Source organism: Dermacentor albipictus, chromosome 4 (genome assembly GCF_038994185.2).
Source record: "Dermacentor albipictus isolate Rhodes 1998 colony chromosome 4, USDA_Dalb.pri_finalv2, whole genome shotgun sequence".
NCBI lineage: Eukaryota > Metazoa > Arthropoda > Arachnida > Ixodida > Ixodidae > Dermacentor > Dermacentor albipictus.
Genome location: NC_091824.1, coordinates 145,524,036 through 145,537,165, shown reverse-complemented (window position 1 = coordinate 145,537,165; position 13,130 = coordinate 145,524,036). Strand labels below are relative to the sequence as shown.

General features: G+C 44.5%; 1 protein-coding gene across 1 annotated transcript in view; it reads right to left on the bottom strand.

Annotated features, from left to right (window-relative positions):
• The window catches only part of LOC135902174 (atrial natriuretic peptide receptor 1-like), a 152,684-nt gene extending 141,062 nt beyond the window's left edge, over positions 1 to 11,622 (bottom strand). The window contains exon 1 of the mRNA XM_065432126.1: positions 10,791 to 11,622. Within this exon, the coding sequence (XP_065288198.1) occupies positions 10,791 to 11,550 (760 nt within the window). The 5' untranslated portion in view covers positions 11,551 to 11,622. The remainder of the gene's footprint in view (positions 1 to 10,790) is intronic.
• Positions 11,623 to 13,130: the final 1,508 nt, after the last annotated feature.

Sequence of the window (13,130 nt, the reverse complement as noted above, 5' to 3'; positions counted from 1 at the left end):
AATTGATGTATAAGCTTGGCATCATCCCTAATAACCCACGACTTCTCAATTGGATTTCTAGTTTTCTTTCCCATCTATCTCAGTTTGTGTACTTCAACCGAGCTAATTCTGGGATAGCATAGCTAACCTCGGCAGTGCCACAAGGCTCCATGTTTTGTCCGTTACTTTTCTTGATCTTTATAAATGATTTGCCTCGTCATATAATGTCAAATATACGTTTGTATGCTGATGACTGCGTACTATATCATAAGATTTCCTGCTTTTTGACCGTCTACAGCTTCAAGGATCACTTTCTAATTTTAGCTCTTGGTGCACTACACGGCAAACGACATTTAACACCGGCAAAACCATCGTTATAATTTTCGGTAATAAAGCCACACCTTCCGTTTTTTCATACAAACTTAGCAATAGGCCCATTCAGAGTGTTAGTGAATATAAGTTCCTTGGTCTTGCTTTAACACCCAGTACGTCTTGGTCCAAACACATAGATTCAATAATCTAAACGGCACTGAAAAAGTTGGCTAACGGTGCCACACATTGACCACGACCCCAAGGGGTACCAAACTATTTATGTATAAATCTCCAATCCGGCCTCTGCTAAAATATGCTTCTCCTGTCTGGAATCCGCACAAGTGCGACATAAATAATATCGCGGCCATTCAAAAGAAAGTGATTCGCTTCATATGCCGCAGGTTTGATAGGGATTTTCCACTTTCCATAGCGCTTCCATCTCTAGTCTTGCCACCACTCTCAGATCGCCGACGCTTGGAATCGCTAAAGTTTCTGCATTGTATTATTAACTCCTCTTGCCGGATTTCATAGATAATTCCATAACCTCTGCTAAACCATCCAATACTAGCTGTCACCATTACCTAAATATCGCACCTTATTTTGCCTGTACAGACACTTCTAAATAGAGTTTTTTTCCCCGTGTAATTCGATATTAGAATTCTTTACCTGGTAATACTCGTTCTTTGCGTTTGAACTCATCTTTAGAGACTTTGAATAAATAGTCATTATTTTCATTCCGTCTGTATTGTTCCTATTGCCTTTACTATTTGTCATTGCTCTGCTTTTCATACCCACTCCTGCAATAGCCCGATGGGGTTGCAGTTTGTACAAAATAAGTAAACAAATAAATAAACGAATAAATAAATAAATAAAATAAGAACATACTCCTGAGTGCCATCATTTTCGTGCTCATTCGCTACTATACAATTTAACCGCACGGGGAAACAAGGACAAGAAGGCAAACAAAGACAAGCCCTCGCCTTCGTTTACGGTCTTGTCGTCCTTGTTTTGTTCCTACGCTGTGAATCTGCTTCATGAGTCATGAATTAGCGATCTGTATATCTAGCGATGAAGTTAAAAGGGCCCTGCAAGACATGTCCCAGGTTAAAGCATCAGGAGAAGACTGAATAACAGTCTATTTAAGCAAAGACGAATGAGATATTATGCTTGAAATTCTTGCAGCTCCTTACACACAAGGCCTAACGACTTAAAGGGTACCAGGCAGTTGGAAGAGTGCCAACATTATACAAATAACTAAAAAGGGAGACGTTAAAGAACTGATTAAGTATAGGCCCATTAACTTGCTTTCAGTATTGTATAAAATGTTCACCAACGTACCTTCCGATAAAATCAGGGCATCACTTTACTACAATAAACCAAAAGAACAAGCTGGCGTCAGGAAAGCATACTCTCCAATGGATCACGTCCACGTCATCAATCAGGTAGTTCAAAAACCTGCAGAATGCAATCAGTCTCTCTATATAGCTTTCATAGATTATGAAAATGCGTTTGATTCCGCAGAGATACCAATAGTCACGGAGGCATTGTTAATCAAGGAGCACGGGAAACATTCGTGACTATCTTGGGAAATATCTAGAAAGATTCCAGAGCTGCTTCGCCACTCCACAAGGAAAGTATGAAGTTACCAATCAAGAAAGGTGTCAGGCAAGGAGACACAATCTCTCTAATTATATTCACTGCATGGTTAGTAGGATTCAAGCTATTAGACTGGGAATGCGTAGGAGTGAGGATCAACAGCGAATATCTTAACAACCTTCGGTTTGTAAATGAGACTGGCCTGTTCCGCTACACTGGTGATGAATTGCAACAAACGATTGAGAACCATAACGGAGAAATTGTAAGAAGCGGGTTGAACGTTATTACGCAGAAGACAAATGTATTGCTCAATAGCCTGGCAAAGGAACGAGAATTTGTGATCGCCAATCAGCCTCTAGAATTTCCGCAGGAGTACGCTTAGCTAGGTAATTAACTCACAGGGGACCCTGATCATGAGAAGAAAACTTACGGAGGAGTAAAAATGGGTTGTCGTGACTACGGCAGGTACAAAAAAATTTTGACAGGGAGCTTAACATTTTCGTTGGAAATAAAAGTGTGCAGTCATTGCATTCTACCGGGGCTAACACACGGGGCAAAAACGTGGAGGTGAACAAAATAGCTCGAGAACAAGTTAAGGGACATTCGAATAGCAAGGGCACGAGAAATTGCACGAGGAAATCGCACGATGGTACGAGAAAACAGGGGGAGCCAATGTTGCAATTGACAATAAGTAGCAAAATTTGTTGTAAGAACATTTGCAGGTACAACTTGGAGTCTGCTAGCTCGAGACAGCGGTAATCTTATATCTCTAGGAGAGGTCTTCGTCCTGCAGCGAACATAAAAATAGGCTCATGATAATGATGATGCGCTGTAGTTTCTCCGAAGTAACACTAAACGAAAGAAAGAGAGAGACGAATCATTTCTTCTGTCTGTTTCCTTCCTCTTGTGTTACGTCTACACGCTTCAACACATCATGCTGCACGAGTATGTACCAACAATCCCAATTTTATTTTCTGCTAATGTACAGTTCACACTTTCACCTGATATATACACATTATAACAAGCCGCATTATATACGAAGAATGATAATATTACTCCCACTAAATCCGTGTCTCTTGCATACGGTAACGACCACTTGTCGAGCATACGTGTTCGATCGCGCCTGCTTAAGTTTAATATTTATTTCTTTCGGGAAACAAATGTAAATATATACTCTAGTTATCTATGTGCCTTGATATAACAAATACCTCATTAAAATAGACTGTGACGTTGCGCCAGCGAATGGGTAACGTAAGCCAGAAATACGATTTCGAGATTGTGCAATCAACTTTTACATACGCTATAACACCAAAAAATATGCAACATAGTTGGCATCGAGCAAAGTTCCGAAGCAACACTTCACAGTTACTTGTACCGGTGCAGTCATCTGGGCAGCTTACGTAACGTCATCGTTACGTACGCAGTTTTCTATAACAGGTCGAAAAAGCCAAGAAACGGTGAAGGTTTCGGTGCATGGGTCCAGGCGAAAAAAAAAAGACGCTGTGTCTTACAATATGTGCCATCAGGAAACGCTCCTAAAAAGAAAGGAAAAGAGAACTGGAAGGCGATTTAAACTTCATTTGAACTCAATCAAATGCAATGTGTTCCTGATAATTTTGGGAGTGGGAAGTGGGCGAGATCACTGCGCACGACGCTATCGCGCCACCCTTTGCGTGAAGGAAGCAGAAACATCAGACTGCTTCAAATTGTTAAGCGCACTACTTTCGGTATCGGCCACCAGTTCAACGTGTAATGACGTATTAATTTTCTAAATCATTTATGGGGTTTGACATGCAAAAAGTGCGACCACATTATGAGAGGTACGCCGTAGTGAGGGAAAAGCGTCCGTGGCGTAATCTGTAGTATTGAGCTTATCTAGTTGAGACTATCTGTTTCAATCCCGCCGCTCGCATTTTTTATTCTATATAGTCCCTTTAATCACATTGTAAGAAACCAACACTCCCAGAGTTAATTCTGGTAGTAAAATATAAATACTCCCGAAAAAAATGGGAAAACGGCGTCGGGGTAGCTCAATCGGTAAGAGCATCGTACGCGGAATGCGAAGACGTGGGTTCGTATGTCACCTGCGGCCAGTTGTTTTTAGAACCACTTTGATTTCCATTAATTCATCATTTCTTTCATTCAAATAGCAAGTACAAGTAATTTCCCTTATGTTGTTCTTGGTGACTTTGTTTGGTGGCTTCTTATGACCTGATTATTAAAAATCGGGCACCCTTGGTTCCCTTTCTTCTCGTTCACACACACACACACACACACACACACACACACACACACACACACACACACACACACACACACACACACACACACACACACACACACACACACACACACACGCACACGCACGCACGCACACACACACACACACGCACACACACACCATGTGTGTGTGTGCGTGTGTGTGTGTGTTAGCAGAAAATGAAATTGGGATTGTTGGTGCAGACTCATGCAGCATGATGTGTTGAAGCACGTAGACGTAACACAAGAAGCAGGAAACAGACAGAAGAAGTGATTCGCCCAACGCGCGCGCGCGCAATTTGGAGCTTCACGGCTACTGAAGGACTCAGGAGCATAATAACCACGCACTCAGTTCCACAAATATCGGCCCAGATTTTTATAATGCACAACTTTCGCGATCGGCCCCCAAAAAAAGGTTACAAGTCCCGATACGGAAAAGTGGAATTGACTCGCGAAGTAAGACATTGTCTTAAAAAAGAACTGCCGCTTCCCATTTTTCTTTTACTTGTTTTCAAGGCGGAGGTGACGTTGCACAAAGAGATAAGGCGAACCATAGCGGGGACCCGCAGCCGCAGCCGCCGGCTTAAAGCTGCCACTTTCTTCGCTGAAATTGTCCGCACTTGAGTGACGTGCTGCTCGGGCCACCCCGGCGACCGCCCGCACGAGGCTCGAGGGCGACAACCAGTTGCGGTGGCGGCGGTGGCGGCGCCGAGTCTGGGGACGCGGAGAGAGAGAGAGCTCGACTCGATGCTCGGAAGTGACTTTGACGTCCTAACGGCACCCTCGCTTAAAAGGATCTAGGCGCTCTTTCCAGCCTCGTGCGCTGGCCTCTTCACGCTCGCTGTGGGAAATAAGACACATTGGGGAGGAACCACGAGCCACACGGGATACTGTGAAGCCAACCCGCTTTCCCTCCCGCCTGCCGCCCTCTCTGCCGTCAAGACTGGGTCGATACGCAGGCGCGAAACAAAAGCGCGTGCCGGTTTGTTGCCATCGTCGCCGCTCGTGAGGAAAAACCGCTCGAAAGACAGTCCTCACGGGCGGGCCATTCTTGCCCAGTTCTGTGCAGCACTGCGGAGGCGAGACGTTGAAGACAGCGAGCCTTTGTCCCAGAGCGCACGCGGTGCGTCGTGCCAACGCCTCCTGCTCTGTTTTGCCCGCTTATCAGGCTTTGTGAAAACGGCGCGTCGCAAAGAAGTTAGACCTGTCACGTATTCTTTTGTTTACTTCTTCCTTTCTTTTTCGCGATAACCATCTAGTTACATGTGCTCAACAAACGTAGACTGTCGGAACAGAACTGATACACGCGACACAAATTTCTGCGAACTCCCTTCCCGAACTTTGCCTGAGTTAAGCTCTGGTAAGAGCCGTTCCCCGGTTTCGTTGCATTTGTTTTACCCTTTTCCCTCTTTACGCACTCTTCGGGAAGCCCCATCGTCACCCGAGTGACCTGCTTTCTCTTGGCTTCGCGTTAATGGCTCCATTGTTAAAGTACTCCAGCGTAAAGCCCTGAAAGGGTCGTCGATGCCGAGGCGCGTCACTTGTTTTGTTTCTAGGTTGTCTGTTTACTTTCGTACTTTAATTTTTTTTCCGTATGGCTGGCTTTGTTTCCTTTGGCAGTGCCTTCGCAGAGCGCGCTTCGTAGGTGGACCGTTGGAGATTCGCAGGCTTCAAAGGAAGACCGAGCGGGAAAAAAACAGGAAGCGCCAGACCGTGGAAGTGCAATATCGCCACCGGCTGGCCGATTCTCCGTAAGGGATAAACTGCTGCGGCTTCTGTCATTTGAGTTTACGGGATAAAAGACGCATGGCGAGAAGGACGGTGGCGCAGAGTGCTCTGAAAATCTGCGAAACAGTTCTGAGAGACAGCTCCCGTGTACAGATCCAAATAAAAAAAAACAAATAAAGCGTACCTATGTTAAGAAGAAAACTCGGGTGCGAGCTACGCTTACTTCATTGGCTCTGAATGAAGTTTAGCCTGAGCATGCTTACATATTTGAGTCATCACTTTATGAGCACGCGATCTCTAGTCAGCAATGCGACGTAAACCCCTTGGGGTTTGCGCTGTGTTGCACATAGCAGGACGTAATGAATACTGTGTAGGATACAAAGTTCAATTCAAAAAGTGGTATGAGCCACATGCTCATGCGCCTCACACGAAAAAAGTCCAGCCCAATTATGTGAGCAGTTTCTACCTAGGTTGCAACGAGTGTAATTTACTATGTACATCGTACAATGTCTAGCAAGCATTACGACATGGCAGCGCTCTCCCCAAATTTAGATGCAAACGTAGCTTTACATCTGCCCCTAAATAAAATGCATTCGTATGAGTACGATGCTTCCATAGTGAGCTGGTGAAAATATGTATTTGCATACACCTCTATTTTCATCAGCACAATCAACACAGGAAGTGACAAAGACTGTAGTATATGGCATCACACAAGGCATCTCCCCTATGAAAAATTGCGATGAAATACGCTCCGCAGAAATGCTTTCATTAACACATGACTCGGAGAGCTAGGCTTACTGTTTGCATGAAAAGCGACGGGAAGTCAGGAAATCTTCACCTGTGGAGAACCGAACCTTGAAATCTACATAAATAATTGAATGTGCATCAATAATATTTATACAGGCACGAAACGACAGGAAATCCAAAATTACAAATAATATGCTTGACCAGGTAAGTTTTTGTTCGCATTGGTTATTTCTGGTACCAATATTTACAGGGATGACACGACAGCGGGATGTGCCAGTTGAGCAATAACATGTTTTTATTTCCACTGCACTGCTTATTTTTAACGTAATATCTTCTTTCGTCAAGTGAATAGAGTCTTGCATAGACTTGACTTCCTGTGATGAGAATCCACTGCTACCAAGTCTAAAAGCACACATACAACTTAATTTTCTCGAAGAAAACAATTCCTAAATAAAGGTTTGAAATTTCTACCAGAATGTAACCTGGGCGCGACATTTATTATATAGCAGTTGATGGAAGGTAAGTTGTATGAGTTATAATGCGTTTTACTTTAACATACGAAGTTGAGTTTCCAAAGTCATTAAGAGGAAGCTTTAGCTCTTAGGCTCCTATCTAGATACATGGGACAGGGGAACTCGTTTCTTTTTTCAGCAACTGTGCACCAAATTTCATGAGGTTTATTGCATTTTAAAAGAGAAGTAAAATCTAGTGGCTGTTGGTTGTGAATATTTTGTTATTTAGGCCGTCCATTCTTTAATAAAAAACAGCCACACGGAAAAAGCGCTGTCTTTGTGTGTCTGCCTCTTTCTACGCCCTTGTTCAGTCGCGTTTCCACATTATATCATGCATTCAAACCAACAACCCCGTCATCGTGTTTTAACTAAATTAATCAGCACGGTGTCGGATTTTCTTAGCGTGTGGTGTGCACTCAACAAATGTATTATTTTCAGCTACGTCGAATCAGGCCCCACCACCGCACTGCTGGCTAGACTTCCTATGAACTGAAAGAGCTTTGTTAATTACGAAAATTAACAAATCATGACACTACAAGTAAATACGCTCATTTATTTCGCGTGTTTCTGGTGATTGCACAATGTGTCAATAAATAGGGACGTCATTGGAAGACTCACTTCAACGTAAAAAGAAAAACTGGGGTGGAGTATTAGTGCACCACCTGCTTCTGCCTTCCGGGTGTAAGACAACTTCGCAAAAAATTTTACATGGTCGCCTAGAAGGAGTTTCATTCTTGAATGGCCATCGCGCTACATGCATACACAACATTTATGGTTCACGTTGAACAATGACGTACTGTCTCGACGTCAGGTTGTACTGTCCAAGTAAAACATGACGTGCTACCCAAGCAAACGATGTACTTAATGAAAAAACACGTGGCTATATTCTCTTTGGAACTCAAAAAAAAACTAAACAAGACGTGAAGAAACATATTCTCACTTAAAAAAGGAAAGGGGGGGTATGGGGGGAATTGGGGGGGGGGGGGTTGCTTGGAGATTCCACATGCTCTGACTGATAACTGACTCCACTGCGGTGTACCGCGCATTGCAAACGGCTTTTCAGGACTCGCGTGATGTGAAGTCAAATAACTGAAGACTGGGGTTCGGGTGCGTGAGCGTACCTTGACACACACAAAAACGACAGGAAAAAATAAAGTCAAGATAGACAACACACAAAGATCTTAAAGCTGACAAAACAAAGTTTTCGAGACCTGAAAGTGCCAATGCGTCATTGAGCAGAGTTGTGCGTGGTATGCATAGGCAAACATATCTGAAGACCTCTTTCAAAAGCGACGTTACTTCGGAGTACTTTCATCTTTCATGACAAAGTTAGGAATCAGAAGCAAATGGTAGGAAGCGATGATATGATTTCCTCATGGCACGCACGTGCGCTTGTGTATGCGTTATTCAATTGAGCGACGTTCGTATTCTACCGGTCATTCCGGTATTCTACCCGTATTCTACCGTATTCTCTTGGTCCGGCTTTCCGCATATATGGCAAATAATATTGCCACTTGGGAGTGGTTCACTGGGTCAAATTCTACGAAGGGTTTCATGTTCTTATTTTTTCTTATTTATTCAAATACGTTCAAGCCCAAAAGGACGTTACGGAAGGGCGTTCGGCAAGATGTAGATATAATATAGCAAGGGAAACGACAATAATGCATGAGTAAAACAAAAGAAAAAAAACACTTCAAGATATACATACAAATCAAGGTCTAAGTACAGGGCGAAATGTAAGCCATATATTACAGAATGTGATCATCAAAAGCTAATTTAAATGCATCAAGCTGGTAGATAGAAAAGATGGAGGTGGGCAATGTTTTGCAATTTCGACTTGACTGGTGAACAAATGAATAATTAAACTGGTTAGACTTGCACAAGTGAACGCCAACTTTATATGAATGATCATCGCAAGACGAAGTGCAATATGGCGCTGAAAGAAGTTCGTATTTCAATTCATGGTTCAGGTGATATATATTAAAGAAAAAGATAGACGTGATGCTTTTGGACAAAGTGAGAGCAATAGAAGGTTTAGGCCTTTTTTCATACTTGATACGCTAGATGTGCTATGATAATTTGCCAAAACAAGGCGAGCACTATGATTCTTAACTATTTCAAGACTATTCATGAGTAGTCATGGTGTAGATCCCATACATAGCTTGCATACTTTAACTTTGAGTGTACAGGTGATTTATAAAGCAATAATTTTAGCGATGACAAATGCTTAGAGAAGTTTCGTTTTATGTCCGAGGGTCGTATTAGCGTTGTTTACTATGTAATTTATGTGCGCTTCCCAAGAAAGGTTAGATACAAAGTGAACTCCGAGATACTTATATGTTTCTAGTTTTTCCATAAGGGTGCCATCTATGCAATAGTGGCGAGTGTTTGTAGAATTGCTGGTACATGAAATGCATAAAAGCTTACACTTTTCTATATTAAGCTGGATCTACCAGTTCTACATAGTATCAAAATAAACAGTTCAGCATTGTGTGAATAAAAGGTATTAAGCTTGTTGATTTTTACCTCGGCAATGATTTAAAAGTGAGCAAGTGACCTAATGACCTTAATACCGTTACCGTACACTTGAAAAGTTAGAACAGTTGTGTTTAACATGTCAAGCGACATTTGGGCTCTGACATTGTTTTTTTCGTAGTTGCTCTTGCCTTATCTTAATTTGGTCCTAGTGGACCAGGAAGCCAACGAAACGTTTGATAGCCTTGTTATGAGCAGTTCAAATTTAAGTAATTTAAAGAACTTCCCTATCAACAAATACGCCTTCAATATCGCTCCCATAGCGAAAATTTAACAACTCCAGCTAGCTGAGTACTATGCAATATACTCAGGCATTCTGCGCATAAACATATAAGTTACGTGCACTAAGTGCGAATTTCAATTATATAGCTTCTCCGATGCTGCTTGGCACAGCTTGAATGGCTCATGAGACACAAAAATATCGTCACAGCAACCAAAAGCTTACGAAACACATCCAAATTGATTACCATCCAGCTTTATGAGAAAGTAAATGTTGGCAAAGCAATTTTATTGTTGTTTTTTCTCCCATAGACGATATACTACCAACTAATTTACAACGGGACCCCGCGTGATTTCCCGTTTTTTACGAGCGACACAAGCTTCTCCTATTTCCGCTTCGACGGCTGCGTAAAGGCGTTCTGCTAGGGAAGCATCACGTGAAAGTTCACTGTTGAACCTGATAGGTTCCGAGCTTAGCGTTCACGCTATTTTCATTTTGCAATCAATTCAGAATGAAGCATCAGGTATGTTCCGGGTCTATGAACAAGTTCTGCTGGACGGACGGTGATAGGGCCCAAGAAGTTTCTCTTAAGCGTGTCCTTCATTTGCCGCCTTGTACGCATGACCATTCCTTTACGATTCCAACAAATGCAGCGTCCTTTTATTTAACTTACCTTCGTATAACAGTGCAAAAAATGCCGAGAAATATTATTACACTTTAACATGGTTTCTTTGCACACGGTAAGAAGGTACGCTCAGAAAAAGCAAGGTGTTATGCTTCCGTGCAGCGCGTTGGCCATTTCAAACATATCTGCCCGACTTCTCTCCCGCTGTTTCACAGTTTTGTGGGAAGAAGCTGTTGCTTCCGTCGTGACAGAGAACAGAAAAACAGTGCACACTTACTCCGCGCCTTCTGGGAGATCTTTTCGAGCATCGAGCGGATATCGCCGAAGTCCTCGTGTTCGTCGAACGAGTGGTGCGTTGCGTTTTTTCCCAGCGCAGTGAACACCGACGAGAGGGAGAAGTAGCAGTCGGTGTGGCCCTTGGAGTTGTCGCGGTACTGGTGGAACAGTAGCGCAACCACGGTCCAGTCAAACTGGCGCATTACCTCGACGAACACCTGGCCGAGGCTGGAGAAGGAGCCGTTCATGCGAGTGAGCAGCCGGTAGTAAATGGACTTGGTGTCGAAGTGTTCGTTCTGGCCGGCGGCCGTCAGCAAAGGCAGCCCCCACTCGGAGGCGTATCTTATCACTGGGGCCAGCACGTACGGGCACGAGGGCCCGAAGAAGACGTCCACCTGTCCCGAGATGTAGTAGTCAAACACAGACAGCGGGCCGTTCGTGGACGAGCACTTTGTGTCGTAGTAGTGCACCACGACGTCGAGCTTCGTCTTGGCCACGGCCACCAGCACAGCCGGCAGGACCTTCTTCAGGGCGTACGGCTGGTCGTCGTCGTCCGGTGCCAGTACGAGAAATTGCGGGAGGCGGGGCGACGCGCGACGCAGGCTCTCGGCGCGAATTCGCTCGGCCCTGCCGATCACCACCTCGCGATTGCTCGAGGACGATGCGTCGTAGGACACGGCCGTTGCGAAGGCAGCTCCCACCAGTAATGCCATCGCAAGTGAAGCGGAGCTGTGAGACGAGCTTCTACGGAGCGCGGTCATGTCATCCGTCGACCGCGTGCTGTCCCGAGCCGTCGACTGCTTCCCAACTCGGGACGCGCGCTCGGCGAGCGATTGTGCGCACGCGGCGAACTACAGCGGCCCGCGGAGAGAGAGTTCCCGAGCAATCTTCGCACTTTCTTTTTTTTTTTTCGCGCAGTGTTTGTTGCGACCTTTCTTCCCTACCGTATTCCTCTGGTGGTTGCGACATATTCTAGAGCGAGGGAGAGGAAAGAAGCAAGCGGCGTGTGATCTTCGGAAAAGGCACTCGCAAAGCCATGTGCCGCCATCTCGTGGAGGCAGCTGCAAGCAAGAGACGGGACAAAATACTTTCGAACAGAGAGGGCGTGGGCGTTGGGCGCCACCAGATGTTGCTTTGGGAACCACTCTCATCACCCAAGGCTCATCTGCCGTTGCACAATTCAAGAGGCACTGTTAATAACTAAAGCGACAGGGAAGCTTCACTAGGCTCAGCTGACGAGTAGCGAATGCCACAACGACGCTCCCCTCCATACCATCAGACTTTTCCTACCTGTGATTCAAACTCCTTTTCTGTTGCATGTTCATGTTATTCTCTCTCTCTCTCTGTCTCTTTCTCTATGGCCGCTTTCCAACATTGATATCCCCCCCCCCCCATGCATTGTAGCCAACCGGCAACTCGACACTGGTTAACCTCCCTGCCATTCCTTTCTCTCTTCCTGACAGCTGTGATATCAATGTTCGTGCCAGCAAAATTCGTGAATAAAACTGAAGTGCCGCACAATAATCGCATAGTGACCTAGTAACGGAAGTTCATTCACATCACGAGGCACCAAGGCCGCGCCCGGTGCTAGCGCCCGGGGTGTTCCGAAATTGTAGCATATTTCATTCGCATTTATTTATTATCTGTAAGCATCTGTTTGCCACATGAAATTCAGTTATCTCTGCGTTGTAGGAGGTAACAAACTGAAGCGCACATAAGCTTATGAGGCACTCAATTCTCTACACGAACTCTTCACTTTACTGCTTTCAATAGCACAAGATGATGGGTGCGTGCACAAAAACAAGACAAAAAATCGATCCGTCATATGTGTGTGTGCCACTGCTACCATTCTATAGTGTCATGCACAACCTTAATGCTACAAGTCCACAATAGGATCTTTTACGATAAACACATAGATATTTGCTAAATATAATAAATATTTCCCGAAAAGCAACCGCAAAAACACTTTCAACGTAGGGAGCCCACCTCGTACTCCATATACAGCATGCAGTAGGGACAACTTAGCAGTGTCTCCGAAAAAAGTTCGCCAGATTATACGTGGTGCTTTGCTTATTTGTCCCAGCCCCTCGTACGTCTTGCTTGTTAGCAAGCTTCCCCTTGTAGGCCCATTCTGTATGCCTTGGCATCTCAAAGATGTGTCCTCACATTTTCGGTCTTTATGGGAGCGGCCCAAAAGTGACATTTTGGCCTCTCACATGGCGACAATTTTCTTTGTGGCACCCCTAATGCACCTATTGAGGTGGACGCCTTCGGGTTGGATACACACACTCATTTCCAAGAGCTGAGGAATCATAATGGCGGAGCACCATCTGGCAGCACA